The sequence below is a fragment of the Punctularia strigosozonata genome (genome assembly GCF_000264995.1).
Source record: "Punctularia strigosozonata HHB-11173 SS5 unplaced genomic scaffold PUNSTscaffold_3, whole genome shotgun sequence".
Lineage (NCBI taxonomy): Eukaryota > Fungi > Basidiomycota > Agaricomycetes > Corticiales > Punctulariaceae > Punctularia > Punctularia strigosozonata.
In genome coordinates this window covers 2,001,095-2,023,554 of record NW_006767435.1, presented here as the reverse complement: position 1 = coordinate 2,023,554, position 22,460 = coordinate 2,001,095, and the positions used below count along the sequence as shown (strand labels likewise).

At 56.6% G+C, this 22,460-nt stretch overlaps 10 protein-coding genes across 10 annotated transcripts; 7 read left to right on the top strand and 3 right to left on the bottom strand.

The window, feature by feature from the left end:
- Window positions 1-58: 58 nt before the first annotated feature.
- On the top strand, window positions 59-2,567 carry PUNSTDRAFT_119055 (uncharacterized protein). The gene is made up of 2 exons (XM_007381288.1): window positions 59-532; window positions 585-2,567. Exons 1-2 carry the CDS (start codon window positions 497-499, stop codon window positions 2,343-2,345), a joined length of 1,797 nt encoding a protein of 598 aa, XP_007381350.1. The 5' UTR covers window positions 59-496; the 3' UTR covers window positions 2,346-2,567.
- An 85-nt stretch (window positions 2,568-2,652) lies between these two features.
- Window positions 2,653-4,170, top strand: PUNSTDRAFT_142064 (uncharacterized protein). Its single transcript, XM_007381287.1, has 4 exons — window positions 2,653-3,488; window positions 3,543-3,614; window positions 3,668-3,751; window positions 3,813-4,170. The coding sequence occupies exons 1-4, from the start codon at window positions 2,710-2,712 to the stop codon at window positions 4,018-4,020; spliced, it is 1,143 nt and encodes a 380-aa protein (XP_007381349.1). The 5' UTR covers window positions 2,653-2,709; the 3' UTR covers window positions 4,021-4,170.
- Window positions 4,171-4,447: 277 nt separating this feature from the next.
- On the top strand, window positions 4,448-5,444 carry PUNSTDRAFT_142063 (uncharacterized protein; the record flags this gene model as incomplete). Its single annotated transcript, XM_007381286.1, has 6 exons — window positions 4,448-4,545; window positions 4,602-4,627; window positions 4,690-4,716; window positions 4,773-4,956; window positions 5,012-5,043; window positions 5,107-5,444. The coding sequence occupies 6 exons, from the start codon at window positions 4,448-4,450 to the stop codon at window positions 5,442-5,444; spliced, it is 705 nt and encodes a 234-aa protein (XP_007381348.1).
- Window positions 5,445-5,759: 315 nt separating this feature from the next.
- Window positions 5,760-6,232, bottom strand: PUNSTDRAFT_42961 (uncharacterized protein; the record flags this gene model as incomplete). Its single annotated transcript, XM_007381285.1, has 2 exons — window positions 5,760-6,106; window positions 6,157-6,232. 2 exons carry the CDS (start codon window positions 6,230-6,232, stop codon window positions 5,760-5,762), a joined length of 423 nt encoding a protein of 140 aa, XP_007381347.1.
- A 4,225-nt stretch (window positions 6,233-10,457) lies between these two features.
- On the bottom strand, window positions 10,458-10,892 carry PUNSTDRAFT_131973 (uncharacterized protein; the record flags this gene model as incomplete). The annotated part of the gene is made up of 4 exons (XM_007381284.1): window positions 10,458-10,562; window positions 10,623-10,733; window positions 10,789-10,813; window positions 10,876-10,892. 4 exons carry the CDS (start codon window positions 10,890-10,892, stop codon window positions 10,458-10,460), a joined length of 258 nt encoding a protein of 85 aa, XP_007381346.1.
- An 869-nt stretch (window positions 10,893-11,761) lies between these two features.
- PUNSTDRAFT_50670 (t-SNARE) lies at window positions 11,762-14,115 on the top strand. The gene is made up of 6 exons (XM_007381283.1): window positions 11,762-12,240; window positions 12,367-12,470; window positions 12,652-12,844; window positions 12,935-13,050; window positions 13,128-13,366; window positions 13,560-14,115. The coding sequence occupies exons 1-6, from the start codon at window positions 12,135-12,137 to the stop codon at window positions 13,774-13,776; spliced, it is 975 nt and encodes a 324-aa protein (XP_007381345.1). The 5' UTR covers window positions 11,762-12,134; the 3' UTR covers window positions 13,777-14,115.
- A 510-nt stretch (window positions 14,116-14,625) lies between these two features.
- Window positions 14,626-15,122, top strand: PUNSTDRAFT_119051 (uncharacterized protein). Its single transcript, XM_007381282.1, has one exon. It carries the CDS (start codon window positions 14,799-14,801, stop codon window positions 15,018-15,020), a length of 222 nt encoding a protein of 73 aa, XP_007381344.1. The 5' UTR covers window positions 14,626-14,798; the 3' UTR covers window positions 15,021-15,122.
- Window positions 15,123-15,632: 510 nt separating this feature from the next.
- Window positions 15,633-18,209, bottom strand: PUNSTDRAFT_83606 (iron hydrogenase; the record flags this gene model as incomplete). The annotated part of the gene is made up of 5 exons (XM_007381281.1): window positions 15,633-17,271; window positions 17,325-17,813; window positions 17,864-17,976; window positions 18,027-18,131; window positions 18,189-18,209. The coding sequence occupies 5 exons, from the start codon at window positions 18,207-18,209 to the stop codon at window positions 16,077-16,079; spliced, it is 1,923 nt and encodes a 640-aa protein (XP_007381343.1). The 3' UTR covers window positions 15,633-16,076.
- A 345-nt stretch (window positions 18,210-18,554) lies between these two features.
- On the top strand, window positions 18,555-20,114 carry PUNSTDRAFT_50665 (NAD(P)-binding protein). Its single transcript, XM_007381280.1, has 9 exons — window positions 18,555-18,696; window positions 18,746-19,037; window positions 19,101-19,166; window positions 19,217-19,359; window positions 19,421-19,457; window positions 19,508-19,578; window positions 19,637-19,703; window positions 19,758-19,803; window positions 19,872-20,114. Exons 1-9 carry the CDS (start codon window positions 18,565-18,567, stop codon window positions 20,032-20,034), a joined length of 1,017 nt encoding a protein of 338 aa, XP_007381342.1. The 5' UTR covers window positions 18,555-18,564; the 3' UTR covers window positions 20,035-20,114.
- Window positions 20,115-20,767: 653 nt separating this feature from the next.
- On the top strand, window positions 20,768-21,984 carry PUNSTDRAFT_61925 (uncharacterized protein; the record flags this gene model as incomplete). Its single annotated transcript, XM_007381279.1, has 6 exons — window positions 20,768-20,859; window positions 20,922-20,971; window positions 21,032-21,153; window positions 21,231-21,426; window positions 21,480-21,559; window positions 21,619-21,984. The coding sequence occupies 6 exons, from the start codon at window positions 20,768-20,770 to the stop codon at window positions 21,982-21,984; spliced, it is 906 nt and encodes a 301-aa protein (XP_007381341.1).
- Window positions 21,985-22,460: the final 476 nt, after the last annotated feature.

Below are 22,460 nucleotides of genomic sequence, written 5' to 3'. Positions count from 1 at the left end.
GGCACCGCCTGTTCCTGGTCGCTACTCACCACCATGACTGTCAGACCGCTGGGAGAATGTTGAACTGATCCGAATATATCTACCAAAGGACGGTCTTGATCAGGCCCACCGACCCATCAAACTGGCTGATTTACTCCTGAATGTGCCTCGACCCGAGACATAAACATACGGAGCCCCCCGGCTGTTACCATCAACCCAGATGATCTACGCTTCCTCATGTCCTCATCAAGATGACGACCGCGACCCGATGGTTGCCGCAGTTGCGAGCGAGACTTGCAACCGCCTCAACGTCCGCAGTAGAAATATCCTCTCACTTCGCCCGGCCGCCCATTTCCCCTTCGCCGGCAGAGCCTCCTTCCTATTTTTCCTTCCGTTTCAAAGTACTATATTACTTCACAGGCGGCGATTGCACTGCTCGTCGTTCTGATTATACTTTCCTCACAGACTCCCTGGCTGAGTTGCTGGTAACAGCCATCGTCCTCACTTTCCGGCTTATATGGTCTCCCTCTCTCGATATCATGTCCACGCCCAGGCAAGTTGTCGCTCGTCCCGATAACCCTGAGATTGCTAACGTCCGCACGTAGTTACCGCGCACCTCCACAGATCGCAGCCTCGGTCAAGCACCGACGGCTCAGGGCGTTCACTTGGAGGCGGTGCGCGCCATTTCGGTCGTCTCTACGACAGCGGATCCATCGACAAGTGCAACGCCCGTAATAAGGATAGCACCCCAAGTCATGGCGGAGGAAACGAGCGGGCCGACTCAAACTATCTCCATCGCATCAGTTTCAACTCTCTCCAGTTCATCCACAACGTCGTCCGCACCCAGCGCCTCCCCCAGTTCCTCCGCGCCCGTATTCTCCATGCCCATTATTATAGGAATTGCCATCGCCGGTGGGATCGTCGTTCTCGGCCTTCTATTCACCGTGATCTACTGCTGCATATCGCGTCGCCGCGCCCGACGCCGCAAACAGGAGTTGATCGCCTTCCCCGCCGGCGCCGACGGGGCGATTGCGCCGTTCGGTCATGGTCTACCGACCGCGCAAATACCAGTCGACGCTTTGCGGCCGTCGTCCCTCAGCTCAAGGGCACAAAGCGACAAATCGTACCTCAAATACTCGCCGCCTTCTACCGGTCGCTCGGCGGATAAATCGTACCTCAAGTACTCGCCGCCTTCCACGGGTCGCTCGGCAGACCAGGTCAAGGTCCCTCCGCTGCGTCCGCCTCGTCCGGAGGAGCAGGCGTCTCCGGAGGCGGGCTTCAAGCAGATGTGGACCGTACAACAGGTACCTGTCGCCTGGAACACCAAGCTCGCTCCCTACGGATCGCCTACCCGCGAACCGCAAGCCGTGCCTCCTTACGGCGCGCCTAATCGCGAACCTCAAGTTGTGTTCTACAACCAATTCCACCCAGAACCCGAACGCAAGGGCACAGCGAGCACGCTGAAGCGCCATTCCGTCGAAACCGCCTCCATCTACTCACATGGCTCTGCTCCGCACGATATGCATGAGAAATTGGCCCGTTCGCGCCGTTCATCGGCGGATTCAGTTTTATCCGGTCCGACCGCAGCATTCATCGCGCGCAATGCCATACCGTCCATGGCTTCCGCAGACCTTCTTGCGTCGGGATCCCGGGAATCAAGTCCGACCAGGGTACGACAGCAGCCGACGTTCACGCGCACTCCTTTGCCTCCGATACCGCCCACCCCGCCTGTAGACGCGCCACCGATGGTTTATCAGGCCTCGCATCCCGCGCGTCAGCCTTCATTTGGTTTAGCAGCCGAGAAGATCTACGAGACGCCGAAACCAGCTACCGCTCCTGCGGCTTCTCCCAGAAGGGAACCCTTGATCTCCCGCAAGGTGCGGCCTGTGGGGCTGAACACCGAGATTGCCAAGGCCATGCCCATGGGCCCGTCGGCCAGGGGCCCGACGACGCCACAGCCCGACTCGCGGCTCGATCCGCATTTCAGTCGTGTAGCTCCATCTTCCGCTCCCCCGACACGTACCACCATGGAAGAGGCGCAGAGCCGGCCCCCGCTCACTCCGCCTCCGGCCAAAGCGCTTGCCTCCATCTCGGTCCCGCCGTCACCTCTACCCTCACCAGGTGGCCCGCCGCCGCCGCGACCCAAGCGCTCATCGCGGCGCATGGTAGGCGCATCGGTGAAGCGGAGCGGCTCGCTCAACAGCGTCAAAGCGAGCTCGGTGCCGCAACCGCCATCGCTGAAGGTGCGGTCGGGTTCGCCGACGAAGCAGACCGTGTTGGGCCGACCGTCTACGGCTCCGACTGCCAGGAGATCACGAATGCGAGACGGCACGCGGAGAGGTGCGAGGGGTCTACTTGATCTCTGAGCGCTGCTTGGTACATGGCTGGGACGAGACGTACGAGCCGCTGGCTAGTGAGGGTCAATGACTGCTTTATTTCTGTATTATCTCCCTAATTTGCGAACTTTTTTCATTTTATCGTAGTTAGTTGTACACTCATGTCCATCCTTTCGTTTAGTACACGTAATGTACCACAGTGTAGCATAGATGGCGATCTTATACGCATACTGTGCAATGTCACCCGTTCACCTCGTGTTGCCGTGTGGTGAGATGCATCGCCTGCGGAACGCGGGAGATCTTTTCTTGTGTACTTGCTCGTTGTCTCTTCCGGCGGGTTCTGGTCAATGACTGGAGTATTGCTCTGACACACGACCGCCTGTTCATCCTTGCCATGATGCACTCAACTCGCACCCTCTCTCTGTCGGCCATAGCGCTGTACCTGGCAAACTCGGCGAGCGCGCAGACAGCAGCGTCGGCGTTGGCGTCGGCGTTGTCTCTCACGACGAGCACCTCGCTGCCGTTCCCAACCGCGACCCTCGGCGCCTCCGACGCCAACACCTTCATCGTTCAAGGCTGGTCCTTGAGCAAAGGACGCATCCAGAACGGCGCAGACCGAATAGCGTTCGTCAACGATCCCTTTACGTCTTCCATCACTGCGTCGGCGTCTGGCACGGTCACCACATCCAGTACACCCTCGGGTCCGCAAATAATCTCCGCCTCAGGCGTGACCGTGATCACCTCAGCGGTCTCGCCTGCAGCCACCCCAACGTCTACCGGACCAGTGCTCAAGGTCACATACCCGGCCAATGCGTTTGGTTCGAATTCGTCCGGCATGCAGCTGGAGAACCTATGGAACACATCCGACGGGTCCGCTTTCGACAGCATGGTGCTCTCGTACGAGGTCGCATTCGACCAGGGCTTCGAGTTCGTCAAGGGCGGGAAAATGGCTGGTTTAAGGGGAGGACAGAACCACACGGGATGCAGTGGAGGCAACAAGCCTAACGGGACCGACTGCTTCAGCACGAGAACGATGTGGAGGAAAGGGGGTGCCGGAGAGGTGTATGCGTACATTCCGACGCCAAACGGGCTCTGCAAAGACGACGACATCATTTGCAATTCCGACTTCGGGACGAGCATTCATCGAGGATCGTTCAGCTTCTTGGCTGGAGAGTACGTTACGTGTCAGCGAATTCGATTGATTATGCTGACCTTTGCGCTGCATAGGTGGAACCGAATCACTCTGGTCGTTCAGATGAACGATCCTGTAGACACCGCGAACGGAAATGTCGAGCTCTAGTACGTCTCTGTCATACGCAGTTTCGTTGTCGCGCTCATCGCCCTGTCTCCAGCTACAACGACGTGAAGGCGTTCCAGCAAGACAACCTTCAGCTTCGCGCTAGCAAATCTGTCAATATCAATGGACTCTACTTATCGTGCGTTCTTCGGCTTCTCCTCATCATACATCGCTGGCAACTCAAGGACATCACCTTTTAGTACATTCTATGGTGGATCTGACTCTTCCTGGGCGCCATCGTCCGAAATGCACACCTACTTCCGTAACTTCCAGATGTGGGGCGGATCCTCAGCATCCAACCTAACTGGCGCACACGTCAGTGCAAGCATCTCGAGCAGATCTACCGTCAGCCTCGCGTCGTTAATGGTGGCTGGTCTGGCTTCGATCATAGCAATGGCATGGGTATGAGGACGATCTTCAGCTCACGTTTTTGATGGATTAGTTCTCTCTGTGATTGTAGACATGTTTATGATACCCACCAAGGACCTATTTACCGGACAGCTAGCGGAGGCTGGCACAGAAATCTGGATATCAATGTAACAACCACATGATCGTTCGAGCAACCTTCCTTGAAGTCTTGTCTTCTAAAAACGAACTTCCCGCCACCCGTGTTCTGACTCAATGACAGACCGAAACACGGTTGTTCCGAGAGCATATTCACTATAACGATGCTATATGCATGCATTGCCGACGTATTTCCAGCAGCAGTCACGTCGCATCACAAATGCGAGGATTCTCCCAACCTTCTTCCGACCCGAAGGCAAGCCATGTATATGTGCGCCGAGGATGAAATCGCGGTGTAAACTGCCCTTTGGTCCTCGGATCTCATACAATCATGTCAAGGAAAGTCATCACCTTCCTCGCCCTCGCTTTGATAACTGCGGTTGCCCGAGCACAATCCGGCGCATATGGACAGTGCGGTGGAATCGGCTGGTGAGTGATCAATGGTCTTCAACCTGGACTTTCATATGACATCTTGTCGGACTCAGGTCTGGGGCCACGACATGTGTCTCTGGTGCGTGCATATTTCGAACACGGCGCAAAATTCATCTGGCAAGATTCTCATACCGCGTTCAGGATACGCATGCACCGTGCTGAACACATGTGAGCATCCGTATTGCATGATATTCCGATACATCCATGTATTCCTTATGCCTCAGACTATTCGCAATGCCTCCCGGGTGCCGCATCGGCTTCGCCGCCGCCGGTCAGCACGACTGTCCCGACGTTCAGCCCGACAACTGTGACACCGAACCCCACCACCTCAGACCCGATGACCAGCATACCCGCAACGACCACGTCGGCTGCAGCACCCACGGGATCTCAGCTTCGCACAGACCAAGAGTAAGTCACCGTAAACCGCTCTGATCTTGATGCGGAATTGACAATGCCCGTTTAGCCCGGTATACCACTTCTACCTGCAAGATCTGAGTGGGCTCTCCAATCACTGATTTCCTTGTTTCACAGTATCTGACCTGCATATTTCTACCTTAGACGGGGTTCCTGTCCTTGGCCCGGAGGCTTCTTCCGGCTATTTCGACATATCAGGCGGTACCATCTCCCTTGCCGCCTCCTCGGGCACGCTATATCTGAACGCCATCGAGTCCGTCTCGACATCCTACAAGCCGCTCGTCTTCAACTCTACCGCTATCACCACTGATTGGGGTCTCGAGGGCGATACAATCATCACCACCAACCCACGGCAACTCAACTTCGTCGCGTGTCCCACGAGCGACACGACCATATGGAGCCTCTACTTACAGGAGGGAAGTGACGAGCCGAGTAGTGCATGCGCCAACTACATGACTCTGCACTTGCCGTGTCTGTGCTGAAGGGTGGAAGTCGGGGGGGAGGGGGTCGTCGGTTTGGCGATGGCGAATAAGACTCCTGTCATCGCAAATCAATGTACTTACAGTTTCGGTCCCCGGAGACGCAATGTTATTCAATTGCGGAGGCTGGCCACACTCGCGCGAATCAAGTAGTCCATTAAGATCATCAAATACAAGACAATAAACGAATGCGAGCATCTACGTATAACATCTGCCAAGCAGCGGATTGAGCTACGCCGCTATTCGTGCAATGATCACTACAATTCAACCTAAGCTTTGACATCGCCATACACGAACAAGAAATACGTACCGGTCGCTCTAGGCCTTGGAGAACTGAAGCCTGTAAGCACCCTCGCCGGCGACGTTGCACGACTCCGGGCTGAGGATGCCTCCGACCATGCCGTTGCTTTGGCACGAGTTCAAGATGCTCTGCAGGTACCCTCCGCAGTTGACGCCGGGCTGCAGCTCGGGCGTGTTCCCGTCGGAGCACGCGTCGATCTTGCAAGTGCCGACGGTGACCTGGGTTGAGCAGTCGGAGCCGCCCGTGTTGGAGACCTTGCAGGAGCTGGAGCCAAGCTGCTGGATGGCGACCTGGCAGTCCTGCACGAGCGGGCTGCCGCTCGAGGTCTGGCAGACGGGGGCGGCGGTGTCGGGGCTCCCGCAGGCTGAGGATCAGGTTGAGCAAGTGTGATCCTGGACACAGAGAAATTCGTACTGCGCTGCTCAAGGACGGCGCCGAGGGTGACCTGGGCGGCGATGGCGGCGATAGTGATGAAGGTGAATTTGGTCATTGTGACTTGCTGGTTGGTATACTATAACGAACGATGAGGGTCGTTCGGAATCAGGCGAGTTGAACACTTGCGGGTTGGTTGGTGCAAATGCAGGTAGACGATGCGAAGAGGACTTGTTTGCTGCCTTGAATCGGAGGGCACGAACTGCCTTTATACTGTTCGAACAGCTCCAATGTATTTCGGGGTGGGTGGAGAACTGAATGCATTGCAGAAAGCACCCCACTACCCTGCTGCGACGTCGACCACGCCTCGCGCGAGAACAAGGGTACTCGCGCTACGCGGTGCGCAGGCCAGCCTGGCGCCATGTACGGCAGGATAGATTGGGAGGCTACTTGGAGCTGGTGATGATCTAGGGATGCCAACTGGTGGTCAATTTCCGCGAATTACGATCGGGGAGTGGGCGTGCTAACATTGGACATTGCAAAACGATCCGCATGAGCACAGGTACCCAATCTTCCAGGGCGGGCGTGAAATATCACAGCAGTCTGCTGTGCCAACGCTGGTAACGTTAGTTCGCTTCGTACACATATACATAGAGATCTCGGAGGCGCGGCCAGACCGACATGCATGTAAGCGTATGAATCGGGGACGCTAGACGTAGACCGTTTGGGTGTCGTTCTGGGTTCAACCATTTAACTGCGTTGTTGAGGGTTCTACTACATTGAATGATATCGTCTTTTGGAGAGTGCCTTGTCTTGCAAACGCAACCGCAGGAGCGCCACAATTCCCGCGCACGAAATGGGGAATGGCCGAAAGTTGCTCTGTCCCGGCCACCACCAACCCCAGTAGCAAAGGAGGCGGCGAACACAGCCAAATCCCAGTTTTGCGCGTCGTCAGCTCCAGTATGTCATCCTGCGATCAGATGGCACCGGCTCCGGAAGCACAATATGACGTTGAAGGTATACTCTGTGTTGACGAAAGAGAAACGATATATATACAGAACTGCGGAGATGGTAGACGTGTCATAGACGGGGCAGAAGACGATGTGGCAATAGGACCACTGCGCGGGTATCACTGGTTGCAGAGCAATGAGAGAATGGTAGCATGTCCCGGTTACGAGGTCCATAGTCGAACACAGGACGGTTGCATCGCATCCGCCTGCGCAAGGTGGGGTTGTCGTTTCATGACCAACTGATGTAGCTCGACATGGTTTGTGCTGACCTCCAGTCCTAGACGCTATTGCAAAGCAGTGCTATAGTCTTATTTCCGCAGTGGGGTGCAGTATGTGCAGTACTAGTGGGATAGACGTTGTTGACGGAAGGTCAGATATGATGAAGTATAACGTCACGGTTTGTCGGCTGGCATTGTTGACCTTTGTTTGCGTCGACAATTTACTCGAAGCATATCGCGCATCTAGTCCTCGCTGAGCGCTCACACACGGTTTACTTAAGTTACCTGGCCTTCATCCTCAGAGTCATATGTATCGTTACGAGCCAAGGGCGTTTCCTCAGCGTGACGCATATACTCGGAGTGATTTGATGCACGCTCGTGTATCCGTCGAAGTACCGTCTTGGCCACGGTTGACAGCAAGGCGAGGCTCGTTCTGCTGTCAATGTCTGCGTACAAGCCAACACCATGCTTCTCGTGGTTGATGTGCTCGTACGAGACTCGCAGTACGTATATGGAGCTTCATCTTTTCTGCATGCCGGCGGGCGAGTCTCGGTACGGGATGAAGTAGAAGTCAGAGAGCAGGGATACTCAACCGAGCTTGGCCGCCTCACTCACCTCCGTTCGACTTGTGTTCGCGAGCCAGGTGCTTGGCGGATTCCGGTACACAATACCGTTCGTCCTGGTCACTCCGTTGGTCCGGAGAGAACGGTCGTCACATGAGCTGGTGTTCGCAGGTCATCAGATGTTCCTTGACCGGGTGCTTGGCTCTATGCATATGGCGCGTGTGCTGGACAACCAAAATCGAAGTTGACCCAGAAGCTGGCCAACGACAATCTCGCGAAATCCCGACGTGGTCTCATGCACATGCCCGATGGACTCTAGGGGCCAGTTATCGCACCGTTGTATCTTTGTGAGTGCTCCATAGCCCATGCCCATCTCGTACCGGATTTATCGACATGCACCGGGAAGCCGATTAAGCTGTTCATTCTCTGTATGCGGGCCCCTTCGACAAGATCTGGATCGACATGGCATGGGAGACGCCTGCGCGGCTGCTTGGTTCACGAGGCACATATGAGCGAGAAGTACTCCACTACATTGGCAATTCAGGAGATTGTGATGCTCTTTCGGTATATGTTGACGGAGTCTCAATGAACGTGGACGGCTTGCAGATGCCAGGCCCGGGGGGGGGGGGTTCCATCTGCCGTTGTTACGTTGGAGAATTGCGATGGGTGCACATCTAGGACGACGGCATCCTCGATCGGACACATGGTGCTTGCATGGCGCCCTGAAGAACTTTCATGTCCAGCGATCCGGGTCTATATCGCGGGTTCGACCTCCCACTGGAAAACACTGCACGCTTCGGGTCGCTCTCGAGGTGAGCCAACGCCGCGATATGCATAGAGGGAAGCACGACTGAGATGGCTCTCACGGCACAACATAACAGCGTCAAACCCGCATCACGTCCGCCATGTTCGCGGATTAGGTTCCGACGCGCGATCGCGGGTTGGCAACTCTGCACTCGCGTTTCGAGCATGCCGTTACGGGAAGGCGGGATCCCGGCGGCGGGTGCCTTTGCGATGAATACTCGCCGCTTCACCTGCTCATCGTTGCCCACTCCAGCGCAGCAGGTGGTGCGCGCGCGTGTACGAACGCTTCCCCCGGGATCACGAGGAGAGGCGAGCACCACACCGAGAAGGAACCCGGTTGGGCCGCCGCCGTGTCCCGGGCGCGCATACATATTCTCCGGCTTCGTTCTTGTCGTCCAGCTGCCCGGGAGGAAACGTAAAACGCCGCCTCCAGCTCGAAATGGAATTCCGGGGGGGGGCTGCTACTTCCTGCGCGGAACGCGTCCGGAGGTGCGTCCCGGTGGCCCCGGAGCCCTGCGAAAGCCATTCGCAAGGACATGAGAATACGAGTCGCTTTCTGAGACGCTCATCCGGCGATCGCAAAGAACGCGCCTGGCTGGATCAGCAGGACCCGGGAGGAAACGAGGAGGAGGAGTGGGGTTAGTTCTCCAGGCTTCGGGCAGAAATAGCGGCACATACCCACCCCCCACGCCGACCGCGGGGAAACAAGCCGAAGGATACTTCCGTCCTTGGAATTACCGCATATGCGTGCTTCTCGGCTCGCCACCGGCGAGGAATGCTGGACTGCACCCTGCCGCACCATCGCCCCGCCATACGTGCGCAAGCTGATCGTGCTTTTGTCCAGTCTACGAGGAATGCGTGCGCATGGGGAGCGGCGCCACCGGCGTATAGCTTGCGCGGAACCCGCAGCTTCTGGTGCACTCGCACGATCTACGTGCATAATTCTTCCAGGAGACCTGGAAAGGCATGTTGATGCATGGCAGTAGAAGGGGCGCGTGTAAAAACTGTACTACACTGCGCGTACACGTAAAAAGAGGTGCAAAGATGCGAGCGTTTTGCGTTCAGACCCCCCGACGCCGATCTCTCGCGGGTCTTGTGATCCCATCGGGATTGCCGTAAAAGTTCCCAATACGTGAGATCGACGCTCCCCACGTACGTGTCCAAAAGCCAGCCCGTGTCCGGATCGCACAACTTGCGCTCTCTGTGCGGCTGGATTGACATCTGCGATACCGATATTTATTACGTCGGCGAAGGTCAATAGGATTATTACATTTGATGTGTTAGGTTTAGGTATATAAAGGATAAGCAAGAAAAAAAGATAATCTGAGACGAACGAAACGTCGTCTAACCGGAGCTTTCGGATGCTATATAGGGGCGCCAGCGTCTTCTCGGACGTTGCGGAGGAACAAGACGAGATTGTAGATGGAAATGAGGGCGGCACGGCTGAGCGTGGCTCTGTGAGATGACGAACGAGATGATGGCGTAATTTGTCAGGAATGACGAATAAAGAGGATGAGCGAGTCAGAAGCGGAAAAGAGGCGGTATCGGGGGGGCAGGGGATGCATTGATACATTGGGCTTTGATGAGGAATACAGCACGATGCTTGGGAATCTTGATGAAAATGATGACGATGCCGGAAAAGAGTCGCGGGTTAAATGCATAAATATGCGAAGATGGTGTTTGGACAGCGGTGATAGCGATCGAGTCGGGTCGAAGTTCGCGGGGCGAGCAGGGAGGGGGGGCGGTCTTCATCGTGATGTCATGGCGCCCTTGCCGCGGAACCAGTAGTGGCAGGAGGAGCAGTAATCGGGGTTTTTGGCGATCACGACCTCCTTGGCATCAGGGCCATAGAACTGTGGCGTGCACGGCATCAGGAAAGGGAACACGACAAGGTGAAACCGAGCGGGCGTCACCTTGTCGCATGCGCAACGACTGCCGGTACAGTCTGGCGGGTGGCTGCGGGAGTGCGAGCAATAGCGGTTGTAACAGTCGATCTTGGCAGTCTTGTTGGTGACCTGGTAGTGCTGGAGGATACGTTAGCCACGGGTATCGAACTTGGGGTATGGAAGGTCGACGTACCCCGCAGCCCCACTTGATGCCTTCGCTGTAGTCGTATGAATAAGCAATTCGGGCTGTGATGACTGATCGCGGCTAGAGGTGACTCACGTCTCGAAGACGCACATCGCGGTATGCAGTGGTGGTAAGGATAGGGGACGGAGGAGAGCGTTGTTTGAGATCCGGGGAAGAAGCGGGCGGCGTGATTCGCTATGGGGTGCGTAGCGTTCCTGGAAGAGGCCGAACTTTAGGCTTTCGCCGCAGGTGGCGATGACGCGAAGAAGTCTTACGGGAGACGGCGGGGAGCGTTTGATCGGAGCGGAGAGGGCGAGGGGGCGTGCGTCGGCGCGGGACACGGGGGCAGTCGCGGACGGGAGAGGGACAGGGGCGATTGCTCGGTTTATCGAACTGAGGGGCGGAGGGGTGGGCGGTTTTATAGCTGATGCGATGGGGCGTCCGATGTCGATGGCTTGTGCCGTCCGGGTTCGGCGGTGGCTGTGTAGTGTTTGGTCGTGCTGCCCACCGGATGGTTCGGATGGGGGGCGTGAAGCAGAAGCCACTCGTCTTCGAATCTTGGGCCGTGAAAGGTGCGGCGATGACGAGGGATCGGATGCGCGACGAGATCTGGTTTGTCACAAGACGTGGCGACCTTATCGTCGGCCTGGCTTGGGCTTGAGCTGCTGATTGCGATATCGCCGCTGTCACAAGGCGAGTGTCTGCGGCTGCCTGTTTCTTTATGCACGCCACGCTGCGTCCCGAGTGCGACGAGCCAGGACGTGCGCTGGGTCAAGGTGGGCTTCTCCCGCTGGGCTCAGGTCGCCACCACCCAGGTGGCTCGCGACGGCTGCGATGGCCAGCGATGTCGGCGCTCGGACGTTCGATCCGGAAAGAGCCACAAAGCAAGCTCACTCTCCGGCCCGAAGCCCTCGGGAGAGCAGCGCCGACATATGAGCCCGGCGTCATACCGTCATCACAAGCGGCGTAAACAAACGAAAGGGAGAATTTATCGTCGTCACTCGCCACGCAGCGCAGTACCCGCGCCGTGCAGAGCGTGGGAACACCGCCGGCGGCCTCCGCGGGGGTCCGCTCAGCTCGTTCCCCTGCTCGGCGCGCTCACCATGCGATGGCTTCGTCGTCCTCGACGCCGACGACGCGCTCGCGAACCCTCCTCTTCCTCTCCTACCGCGACTCCCAGGCCCGCTCGTCCCGCTTCCGCTCGCGCCGCCTCAGCGCCCAGTACGACGACCCCGACCTCGGCAATGATGAGCACCAGGGACTCATACGCCACGCCGACTCCGCCCACGTTGCCCTAGACGTGGACGCGCTGCCCCCCAAATGGTCCGTGGCCTCGCGCCGTCCCTGCGCAGCTAATGCGCCCACCGCGCCATCCTTCTATCCCACAACTGAACAATGGGACCAACAGGGTCGATATCGCGGAGCAGGTCGAAGACATCCTCGCTGGCACAAAGGCGAAGAGTACGTGCCGCACCGCCCTTCTTCCTTTGTTTCCGCTCCGCTTCGGCCCGGGAAGTGGGGCGTATCGGACGCCCATGCAGTTTACTCAACGTGCGAGCAACCCCCGCTGATCCGCGCATCCGCCAGTCTCCGTCCTCGACAAGCTACACGCCAAACACGTTCTCCCCGGCTTTTCGGACCGGTCCGCTGAAGAACGCGAAATCGAAGCGGCGACGACAGACATCACCAAGGTACCTCTAGGTTCCATTCAATCGAGCAACGCCGTTCCGAGACGTTTCCATTTTCCCCCATTTCTTCGTTCCGTCTCCGTAGATCTTGACGCGGGACGGGTGTATCTCGCGCATGTTTGATCGCAATGCGGCGCGTTGATGGGAATCGCTGACACGTGTCTCCTTCCTTTATCGCTTCCAGGACTTCCGACGGTGCCAAGCGCTCATTCAACGCATCGGCGCCGTCGCCGACACGGCTCAGCACTCGTTTCCACCCCAGTCTCAGTCGTCCCGGCACCAGCAGCTGGCCGCGAAGAATGTTCAACGAGGACTCGCTGCCAAAGTGCAGGAGCTCAGCGCGACGTTCCGGAAGAAGCAGCGGGTCTATCTCGAGAGTGCGTCCTCTATGTCCGGGCGTTGGCAGCCGTTCTGTGGAGCGTTCGTTTCTCTGACCGCCACTTGCGTTGCTTGCCGTTTCTTTGCAGAGCTGCAAGGTCACGCGATAAAAAACCAAGACTTGATGATCGCGTCCGGAGCGGTGTCGCTCAAGGGGTCCGAAGGCCTCTCTGCCGTCGACGATGACGTCGAGGCGGCTACATTCGTGCGTCAACCCTCGGCTTCTTTGTTTCTCCCGCTCACTCGCATGACCAATCGGGCGATCCTTGCCATCCAATACAGTCCCGGAGCCAATCACAGGCACAGGCGCAGATGCACCAGGGCGAGCAGGTGGACGTCCGGCAACGGAACAGGGAGCTGAACGAGATCGCCGACTCGATAGCCCAGCTCGCCGAGCTCTTCCGGGAGCTGAGCGCGCTCGTGATCGACCAGGGCACGCTGCTGGACAGCGTCGAATACAACATTGAGCAAACCGCCGTCCAAATGCAGGAAGCGGTCAAGGAGCTCGACGTCGCCACGAGGTTTGTGCCTTCCGCCCCATCTCATTTCATTCCGCTGACCGATTTCGGCTTTGTCATTTGCCTTCTGCCCTCTCTCTCTTTGTCTGGTTCCGCTATCCGTCGCCCATCTCGTCCCGATCTCGGACATGTGACACCACCAACTGCTCGTGTTCGGGCTCCGAACGGAACATATCGCCCTTTGACGCGCCTGCAGATACCAGAAGAACACCGGTCGCCGGAAGTGTATCTTCCTCCTCCTGCTCATCATCTTCGGCCTCATCGTCGTACTCATATTCAAGCCGCGCCGGCACGCCGCTCCGTCCTCTTCCCCTCCGAGCGCGCCGACAGGCCCTGCCGACTCGGTGCTCGCAGACCCGGCCGGCCAGGGCCACGCTCTCGCCTTGGCGGCGCGGGCGAGGCTACACCCATAGTGGGTGTGCCTTCCTCCTTCGGGTGGGCCAGGACCGGATGGACGTCCACGCGCGAAGAAGAGGCACCGTGACTGGCGGCGCGAAGCTAGCCTAACTGACGAGATTTGCCTGTTGGAGCGAGCAGACGGTAGATTTCGCTGCGCGTATCTGGCACACGCGCACACGAGGCTAAGAGGCTGAGCTTAGATGAGGGGCGATAGGGGGTGATGATGATGATGACGATCTACTGTGTTGTCGGACGCGCTTCTGGTCTACCTTACTGTATACGGCGTAACGAGCTAATTATCGGCATTCGATGTATTTCCCCGCTCGTTGAGTGCGGGGTTAACTGTCGATCAGGGCTGTTATCTGCGTGTGAGGCACCCGTCGCGTCTTGAGAAGATTGTGGTGGGTGTGTGCAGGGCCGCCTCCCCGTATCTTTGCTAGGATCCTCTCTATCTAACAGCGAAACGCTTCTTGCGTAGACACATGCGTGATCCAGCCACTGACATCGGACTTCAGCGCAGGTGTACGATAAACAACTCGTACAGGCTGAAGTGTAAAGTCTGTGTATTCATGAGTCGATCGACAGGTCTCGATTAACCCCTGTCACTCCCACATGGACACGTACCCGCCCAAGTCTCCAGTGCACACTGAGCAAGCGCATGCATTCGCGGATGCGCCAAGAGCGCAAGTCAAGATGAGGAATGGTAGATCCAACGGTTAGTCAACCTACCTGCAGTCTGCCCTCCGCTGCCGGTTTCGGCTGCATGGGACCTTGCTTATCCCCGGTGCCGGCGTTTAATCGCAACATCCCACACTTTGGAGGCCAAGTCTAAGCTATCTATACGCCGCACCTGAATCGATGGCCGACGGATGCTTGCGTACCTAGATCCGCCTGCAGCTTACGGGATCTCTGGCCATGCGAAGCCAAGGCGTCGAGGGCGAGTCTCGACGTCACCGGCGCCCTCGATACCTTCGAACTACAACAGGGCGCCGTACGCAGAACCTCGCCGAGGAGCTCCTGTACACTCGACGATCGTATGCACCCCAGTCTATGTTTACCGATTGTGACGACGACGGACTTTACGCGCCCCGATTCGACCCAGTTGAAACGCGGTGACGCCGCCCGGATGGCCCTCGTGTATGTACAGCCAGGTCATAACGGATTCACCCGCTGCATTTGGGGACGGCTGTCCGGTTGGCTCAAGACGCCGTCGTTTCGATACCTCGTGTCCCCTCGTGCACCAACGGCGCTTGTTTGAAGTTTCGTAGTCATCGCGGATCACCGTCGACGTTGTATTGGCTCTACGATGCGGGGGTATCGAACCTGGGCTCATTGCACGGACGGACTCACTGCAATGATTATCAACCGAACATTGATGGGTCCTATGTGCACTGTCTTGCCGGCTTGCCCCTGAAGCTGCGGGGGGACGTCGCGACAGTGTTTCTCGCCCAACCAGGCGCGTCGATGGACAAAGCTCCGGGAATCTTTTGTATCTTTCGCGCACCCAAACCGCAACGCCTTCCCGAATGGCACTCAAAAGACCCCCCATAGTATCATTTTTCTGGACATCGTTCTGGCCGTGAGCTACTCCCGCTAAGATCGGGATTCGCATTTATACCTGCGAGGCAGGTACCTGCATACGAAAGCAACTCCAAGGTTCGGGGTGTCACCGCTCGTTACATGGATGTTCTTACCAAAGGCTCCGCTTTCAGACTCTACAGGACCCTCGCGAGTGTGCACGGCCGTGTAATTAAAATGACAACGTTCCTCTCCGATGTCGGGATTTCCTCATCACGCCACATTACGTCCTGAACCGCCGGCAACACGCTGCGACAACGAGGTAGCGTACTCGAGCGAATGGCTTATTCATCTCGGCTCTCAAGAAGCACTTCGACAACTGGGAAAGCAGAAGACCTGCGAACATGTTGCGAGGCTGTTGCTGTCGTTTCCGTGCGTACCCGTCTCACCATACCCAGCGAAGAGACCTCCGTACACGTCCATCGAAGGTATCGGAAGTTCACTTCATCCCAGTCTAGACGGTGACGGTCATTCATGCAGGCGATATCACGCGCTCGACGACTGGAAGAGCCGAGGTCGCCACCAGGTGCAAGAGTGATTCAGGTAGGCAAGGAGCAAGCTATGGGCCGTGGCATGCATTGGCTTTCCCCCTTTGGATGGGATACACACGGGGGATGCCGCGGAGGGTTCTGCATCTCGACTGCTAACCGCGGCGCCTTGTGCAAGACGCAGTAACGCCGCGCGGGCGGTATGTGGATGCGCGGAGCTGGCTTTCCCGTGAAAGCCTAGTCCCTGCCTACCACTTGACTGCCAGACCAATGACCTCGTTCTCGACCGCATGATACTGCGTCCGGAAGAGATCTCGTCTTCGCGCCTCGGCCTCGTCGTCCATGCGAATCTCCCAGAGGCTTGCGCCCTCGATGATGGTCTTCGGTCGACACATATCCACAAGCACGCGATGGGCGAGACGGTCGGCCTCCGCGGTTGATGTTGGTTTCCGGGACACACCGTCCACGGCCGAGTGCGAGGTCCCATCGCCATCTGTCGGCGATTGAGGGGGAGTGGGTAATGCATGCCAATACGTCTCTTCGACCTTGCGCGTCCACTCCTTGTCGCCCCACTTGCCGGCGTACCCTTGCGTCCTCAGCTGCCCATCGTCGACTTTGGCGCCGTTGGCTTCCCAGTCTCGCTTGTAACCCTCTGCGTCAAACTGAGGCTGAGGTGCTGGAGGCCTCAGCTGACCGCCGCCGTTGACGCAACCTCCCGGGCATGCCATAACTTCCACATAGTCGTACGGGCGCTCCTTTTCTCCGTCCGCACCAGCTGCAGAGACCGCACCGCGTCTTCTGCCACGGACACCACCGGTTAATCGTCCCGCGGCGCCGCGGCCTACTTGTACTCCCGCATCACGACCGACTTTGCGAACAACGTTCTGGAGGTTACGGAAGCCGTAACATCTCGCGCCGCGGAACATCACTTCGCCCGTGCTCCTTCGCGTCACGGTGTATTCTTCAAAGTCGGTGTTGCGCATGATCTTGGACGACACCTCGTATTCGCCTCCGTCGTTCCCATCGGGTGGCGTAGGTCGACCGCCAGAAACTGCAACTTCGGATGCGTATGGGACGGAATCAGTGCCACCGATCTCACGTCGCCCCTCGAGCTGCACGTTGCCCGGAGAAGCAGCAGCGGGGGAACCGCGGGTTATCGCCGAGATCAGTGTGTGCAGATATGACCCAGAACTCGAGCCAGGATGAGATAGCAATTCTGGGATCTGGTCCTCTGTAGCGGCGGATCGCGAACCTTCAGCCTCGCCTTTAACGGGTGCAGACAGATCCCACCCCTTCTCTCGCATTAACAGTTCAAGCTCGCCGGTGGTAATAACGCAGTCGACATCTCGGGTCTTGAATACGTCGTTGTAGAAGTCTTGCCTTGAGGCTTCAAGCTTCTTGTCGTAGCACGGCATGACCGCGACGTGGTAGACCATGTCTGGCCTGATACGGGACGTGAATCAGGGTCACTCTCTCGAAAGAACACGAAGTCGTACGTTTTGTTCCATGACTTCGCAAGCCATTCCTTGACTAGGGTACCCATGACTTGCTGAGGGCTCTTCGTACGACTGATGAAAGGTAGCATTTCCGCATGCGTCTTCTCGGCATAGCAGACCCATCCAGGGCAAGCGCTAGCGAGCATCGGCAGTTGCCCTTCCCCAGTCGATCTTTTGCGCTCAGAGAATTCGTGGGCATGCTCGAGGAGAGCGACATGCCTTGCGAAGGTAGTGTCATATATGTGCTCGAACCCCAAGGTCCCGCAAAAAGCCTGTACGCGGCGCAAAACAGCCTGCAAAGACACGTGTGGCGATGAGGAAGAGGAAGATATGGACGCTGCGAGTGAAGCAAGGCTCTGCGGAGCAATTGACAGTACAGGTGTTTTATGCGAGGATGAAGTCGGCGGAGGATTGTTCTCCAGGAACGACATGACCTCGGTGTGTGACTGAAGAGTGATGAGGACAGATTCGGCTGAGGTGATACAGCCGCTGCAGTAGAATATGAGATCTTGCATCCCATGAAGGGCAAGCCGGCGCACCTGCAGGCCAAGCAGTCGTTTAGCGTTATTTCCGCTCGCTCTAACTTGCGCACAGGCTGCTTTTTAGAGCCAACTTCGTAATAAGATCCTGATGAGTCTATGTGTATTTGCGTCTGGGACGATCTGTGAGTGGACCACAATCAGAACAGGTGAAGGTACGCACCGATGCGGCACCTGGTTCAGCGGCATCGGGGACCGGCGTGCTTTGTTCTACGGGTTTGATGCATGCTTGCGATGGAGTGATAAAGTCGTTGAGATCTGTGAGTGTCTGCATGCTGAACATCAGGGCCGAAAACGTTGAAATGGATCAATCAATGAAGCTGACCAACGCCCCAGAAAATGCCATGGCTCGTTTCGAGTTTCGATAAAGAACCTGACTGATTGAGAGGCTTTGCGTCCTTATTATGTGTATGGGATGGACTCTCTACTTTCGTGCAGCTTAGGTTCAAGGATTTGCAGAGCAGAGTTGTACAGTAAGCCGACTGGAGTTTGTAAATGCTAATGCAATCGTTGCGAGTGGCGCCTGGCTACAAGTCTCGTGTTACAATGAACGCCAGGACCGGCCCAACCGGCACTTGTCGAGAACCGGTGCCTTACCCCGCAACAGAGCAATCATATTAAGCAGGCCGGTGTGCTTAGCCGAGCGTAGCGTTGTTGCTCAACGCGCCTTCCCTTGCCTCTCACCTTGACTGCTGACCATCATGCGAGCGTTCATCATCGATCACTACGAACATCCGTCGAAGCTGCAAATTAACGCGAACGCTCCGGAACCGAAGCCAGGCCCCTCAGAGGTTGTTGTAGATGTTTACAGCGCTGGCTTGAACTTCTTCGACGTGAGTGTTGCATACAAGCAGCTATGTTTGACTGAATACGCTTTCGTAGATTCTCCAAGCCCAGGGCAAATACCAGCACCAGCCGCCTTTCCCATTTGTTCTTGGTCACGAATTTGCCGGACGTATAGCCAAGGACTCACCCATACCAAAGGGATGCCCCTTCAGGCCAGGGGACCGAGTTTTCGGTGCTGCACAAGGATGCTACGCGGAAAAGGTTACAGTACCCGTACCGAACCTCGTGCCCTTACCGGATAACATGTCATACGACCAAGGAGCAGGGCTCTTCGTAACGTGGCCTACGAGTTATGAAGCGCTGGTTGGCAGGGCGGAGCTCAAACCAGGCATGTGGAAGCATTTACGGGTCCTCAACCGGTCTGAATTGATCTATATTTTCCTTCGCGAAGGTGAATGGGTACTGGTTACAGCGTCTGCCGGAGGCGTCGGCATAGCTGCGTGTCAGCTAGCGAAAGGTTTTTCGACGACTCTGGACATGTTGTCTCAGGTTATTGACGCTCGCCAGCACTCGGTGCTAAGGTTATTGCTGCAGCTGGCTCTCCTGCAAAACTCGAGGTCTCGCGGAGGCATGGTGGCGCAGACTATACGGTCGATTATACAAAGAAGGATTGGCAGAAAGAAGTTCTGAAAATTACTGGCGGTAAAGGGGTGAGTTCGACTTATGCTCTGAAGAGGCATATTGCCGGAACCCACCTCGTGTCTGTGAAAGGTTGATGTTATTTATGACCCCGTTGGGATGATCAAAGGTATCTTGCCCACTAATTGCAAATACGTCGGATGTGACCATCTATCCTAGATTGCTTGAAATGCATTGCCTGGAAGGGTCGAGCACTAGTCATCGGTTTTGCTGCAGGCAAGATAGAGCAGGTAAGACTCCGAGCTTATCCATCGAAAGTACAAACTGGTGCCTATATGCTTTCCCTAGCTCCCTCTCAACCTCGTATTGCTGAAGAACATCTCTATCGTTGGTCTTCACTGGGGTGCATACAGCAGTACGTGGGCAGCCTTGCGGGAAAATATTACCATTCACCATCGCCTCATCACAGGGAACGAGACGTCACGGCCACCGGTTGTGTGGAAAGAACTTCTCGAGTGCGTAGCAACACCTCCCACCTATACCTACATCTAAGTGCATCCTTCCTAACGTCACGTTTCCCAAGCCTGTTCCAATCTGGCAAATGCTCGCCAGTCGTCTATGACAAGGTGTATCCGCTTGAGGACCTCGTGAGTGGTCTGAATGACCTTGAACAACGGAGGACATGGGGGAAGGCTATCGCGCGAGTTAGGCCTGATGATCGAAATGTCAATAAGGCCAAGTTGTAATGTAGGACCATCCAGGAAACGTATTTCCAGCTTTCTTCATGTGATTTACACCTCTGTATCAATTTGCGTATGCAATCCCCCCGCATTATACTTTGCCCCTAGCATTCTCAACCCCCTTCCCCTAAGAGCGTGATCATGCAGCGTTTAAGGGACTCGTTGAAATGTGAAATGCCTATGAACATAGCTACGGAGTGCATATATACAATCGCCTACGAAAAAGAGGTGCGCAGTGCATACACCTAAAACAGCCTAAGAAAACAGGTCCCCGATATAGGCCCATAAGGCCTAGCTGGGCAAGATGATCTGCTGGAACTTAGCGACTTAGTCTCGCTCTGGTAACGTAGCTCGAAGACGACGGAAGCGAACACTCGCGGGCTGACGCTGGGGGACCCCGGGGCAGCTGGTAGCTTGAACACAGGGCGGCAGCCTGAGGGAACGATACCAAACGCCTCGCTACCTGTACGGTATATATATGTACGCGTTCCCTGTCCCGCTAGATATCCCATCCTGGCCGTGTTAGCAACTAGCACAGTGGACGCAGATATAATTGGACGCATCCGCGCGCGGCGGACAGTTTCAAGCATCGACAAGGCCCCTATTTTATCGTCGCAGTCCCGTGACGACTTCGCTCATTGTACGTGCAACTTGGCTTACAGGACTTCCCTTTGCTCTTACTCTGTGATTTGTCTCGCCAGCGACGACTCTGGGCTCGCATACGCATCTTCTGTCGGCAATGCAAGGCACAAGCAGTTTAGAGCCAACCGTCCGAATCCGCGACCTGAAGAAGGACCGCGTAAACTTCGTGCTTGAGAATGTGGACCTCGCGTGCGCGTCCTAGACTGCTGCTGCATTCAGAGCGATCCGGCTTATGGGACTGTGCGATTCAGCTTTGCGAACTCGCTTCGGCGAGTCATGATGGCCGATATACCGACCGTTGGTGCGTGTCGTACCCAGTTTCTCTCCGTTGCCAGCGTCTGAACCCGACTTTACGCCGCAGCTATCGACTTAGTGGAGATCGAGACCAACACGACGGTCCTTTCCGACGAATTCTTGGCCCATCGGCTGGGGATGGTGCCATTGGTTAGCACGAACTGTGACGAGGCTATCCGGTACTCGCGAGTACGTGCTCACACCATCCCAATACAACTCGCTCTTCATGTCGACTCCGACGAAGTGTTGACTGATGGCTGACTCAGGATTGTTCCTGCATGTCTTCATGCTCGTATTGTTCGATAGTGCTGCAACTGCACGTGTCGTGTACCGAAGACGATACAACCCTGAACGTAACCAGCGATCACTTGGACGTCGTCCCGGCATCAGACGACGACCAAGGTGATCCAGGCGAGGAGCTGACAAAACGGGTGGAGAACTTTGGTAGTCCGGTCGGCAAAGGTTCGGTTCCCTCAGTCATAAAGCTCTATTCTTTTCCTGACCCTTTCAACCAGGTGTTGAGGGCGTCGACCCTGTGCTGCTCTGCAAATTGCGAAAAGGTCAAGAACTCAAAGTCAGGTGTATCGCGAAGAAGGTATACAAGCCCTTGAGCACTATCAATATGCTCGGCGCCGCTGATCTGATGACCTTCAGGGCATTTCGAAAGAGCACGCAAAATTCTCGCCCTGCGCCGCCGTTTCCTTTGAGTACGACCCGTGGAACAAGCTGCGCCATACATCCTACTGGTATGAGAAAGACCCTCGCGCGGAATGGCCAGTAAGCGAGATCAACTCCAAGGAAGAAGAGCCTCCGAGAGACGACGAGCCCTTTGATTACAACGCAAAGCCGAACAAATTCTACTTCGAAGTCGAGACCGATGGCAGTCTGGGCCCGCAAGAAGTGGTCATGAAGGTGTGTCCCTCGGCATGGTTAGCGCCACTGTATTCACTTTGCGTAGGGACTTGCAGAACTACAAACAAAACTCGCCAACCTCATTCTCGGGCTAAAATCGCCCAATGATCTTGATTTGATACCGGGCGCGGCCGACCCGGTGATCCCTAATGGGCACTCGAGCGGCCCAGGGGGTGCCGGCGGATGGAATACAGCAGCCGCAGGCGGGGCCGGGGGCAACTGGGGCGCAGGCGCGAACAGTGGATCGTGGGGTGGGAGCCCTGCCAACCAAGGAGGCGCGGGCGCCAACGCCTGGTCATCCTCCAGCCCGGGTGCCAATCCGGGATCTGGGAACTGGGGCGCTAGTGCTAGCCCAGCGAACCAGGCGGGTGGCAGCGGTTGGGGAGCGAGTCCGTCGGCCGGTGCCGCGTGGGGTGCGGCAGGTGGGAACAGCCCTGCAGCTGGTGGCTGGAATGCATCCGGTGCGGGATCATGGAGCTCAAGCGGTAGTCCTCGGCAAGGGAGCTGGAATGTATAAAAGTCTGTTGTGTGTTCTTGAGGTAGCCTCAAGGCATGTCTGGTGTACGCCCGCACTGCGGGTAGTT

Coding starts and splice junctions, on each gene's coding strand:
- PUNSTDRAFT_142064 (XM_007381287.1), top strand. CDS start 2,710: ATGATGCACTCAACTCGCACCCTCTCTCTGTCGGCCATAGCGCTGTAC. Junction 3,489..3,542: donor TTCAGCTTCTTGGCTGGAGA/GTACGTTACGTG, acceptor TGCGCTGCATAG/GTGGAACCGAATCACTCTGG. Junction 3,615..3,667: donor AACGGAAATGTCGAGCTCTA/GTACGTCTCTGT, acceptor CCCTGTCTCCAG/CTACAACGACGTGAAGGCGT.
- PUNSTDRAFT_50665 (XM_007381280.1), top strand. CDS start 18,565: ATGCGAGCGTTCATCATCGATCACTACGAACATCCGTCGAAGCTGCAA. Junction 19,167..19,216: donor TGCGTGTCAGCTAGCGAAAG/GTTTTTCGACGA, acceptor GACGCTCGCCAG/CACTCGGTGCTAAGGTTATT. Junction 19,579..19,636: donor CTGCAGGCAAGATAGAGCAG/GTAAGACTCCGA, acceptor TGCTTTCCCTAG/CTCCCTCTCAACCTCGTATT.
- PUNSTDRAFT_119051 (XM_007381282.1), top strand. CDS start 14,799: ATGCACCCCAGTCTATGTTTACCGATTGTGACGACGACGGACTTTACG.
- PUNSTDRAFT_50670 (XM_007381283.1), top strand. CDS start 12,135: ATGCGCCCACCGCGCCATCCTTCTATCCCACAACTGAACAATGGGACC. Junction 13,051..13,127: donor ACGTCGAGGCGGCTACATTC/GTGCGTCAACCC, acceptor CATCCAATACAG/TCCCGGAGCCAATCACAGGC. Junction 13,367..13,559: donor GAGCTCGACGTCGCCACGAG/GTTTGTGCCTTC, acceptor ACGCGCCTGCAG/ATACCAGAAGAACACCGGTC.
- PUNSTDRAFT_119055 (XM_007381288.1), top strand. CDS start 497: ATGGTCTCCCTCTCTCGATATCATGTCCACGCCCAG. Junction 533..584: donor GATATCATGTCCACGCCCAG/GCAAGTTGTCGC, acceptor GTCCGCACGTAG/TTACCGCGCACCTCCACAGA.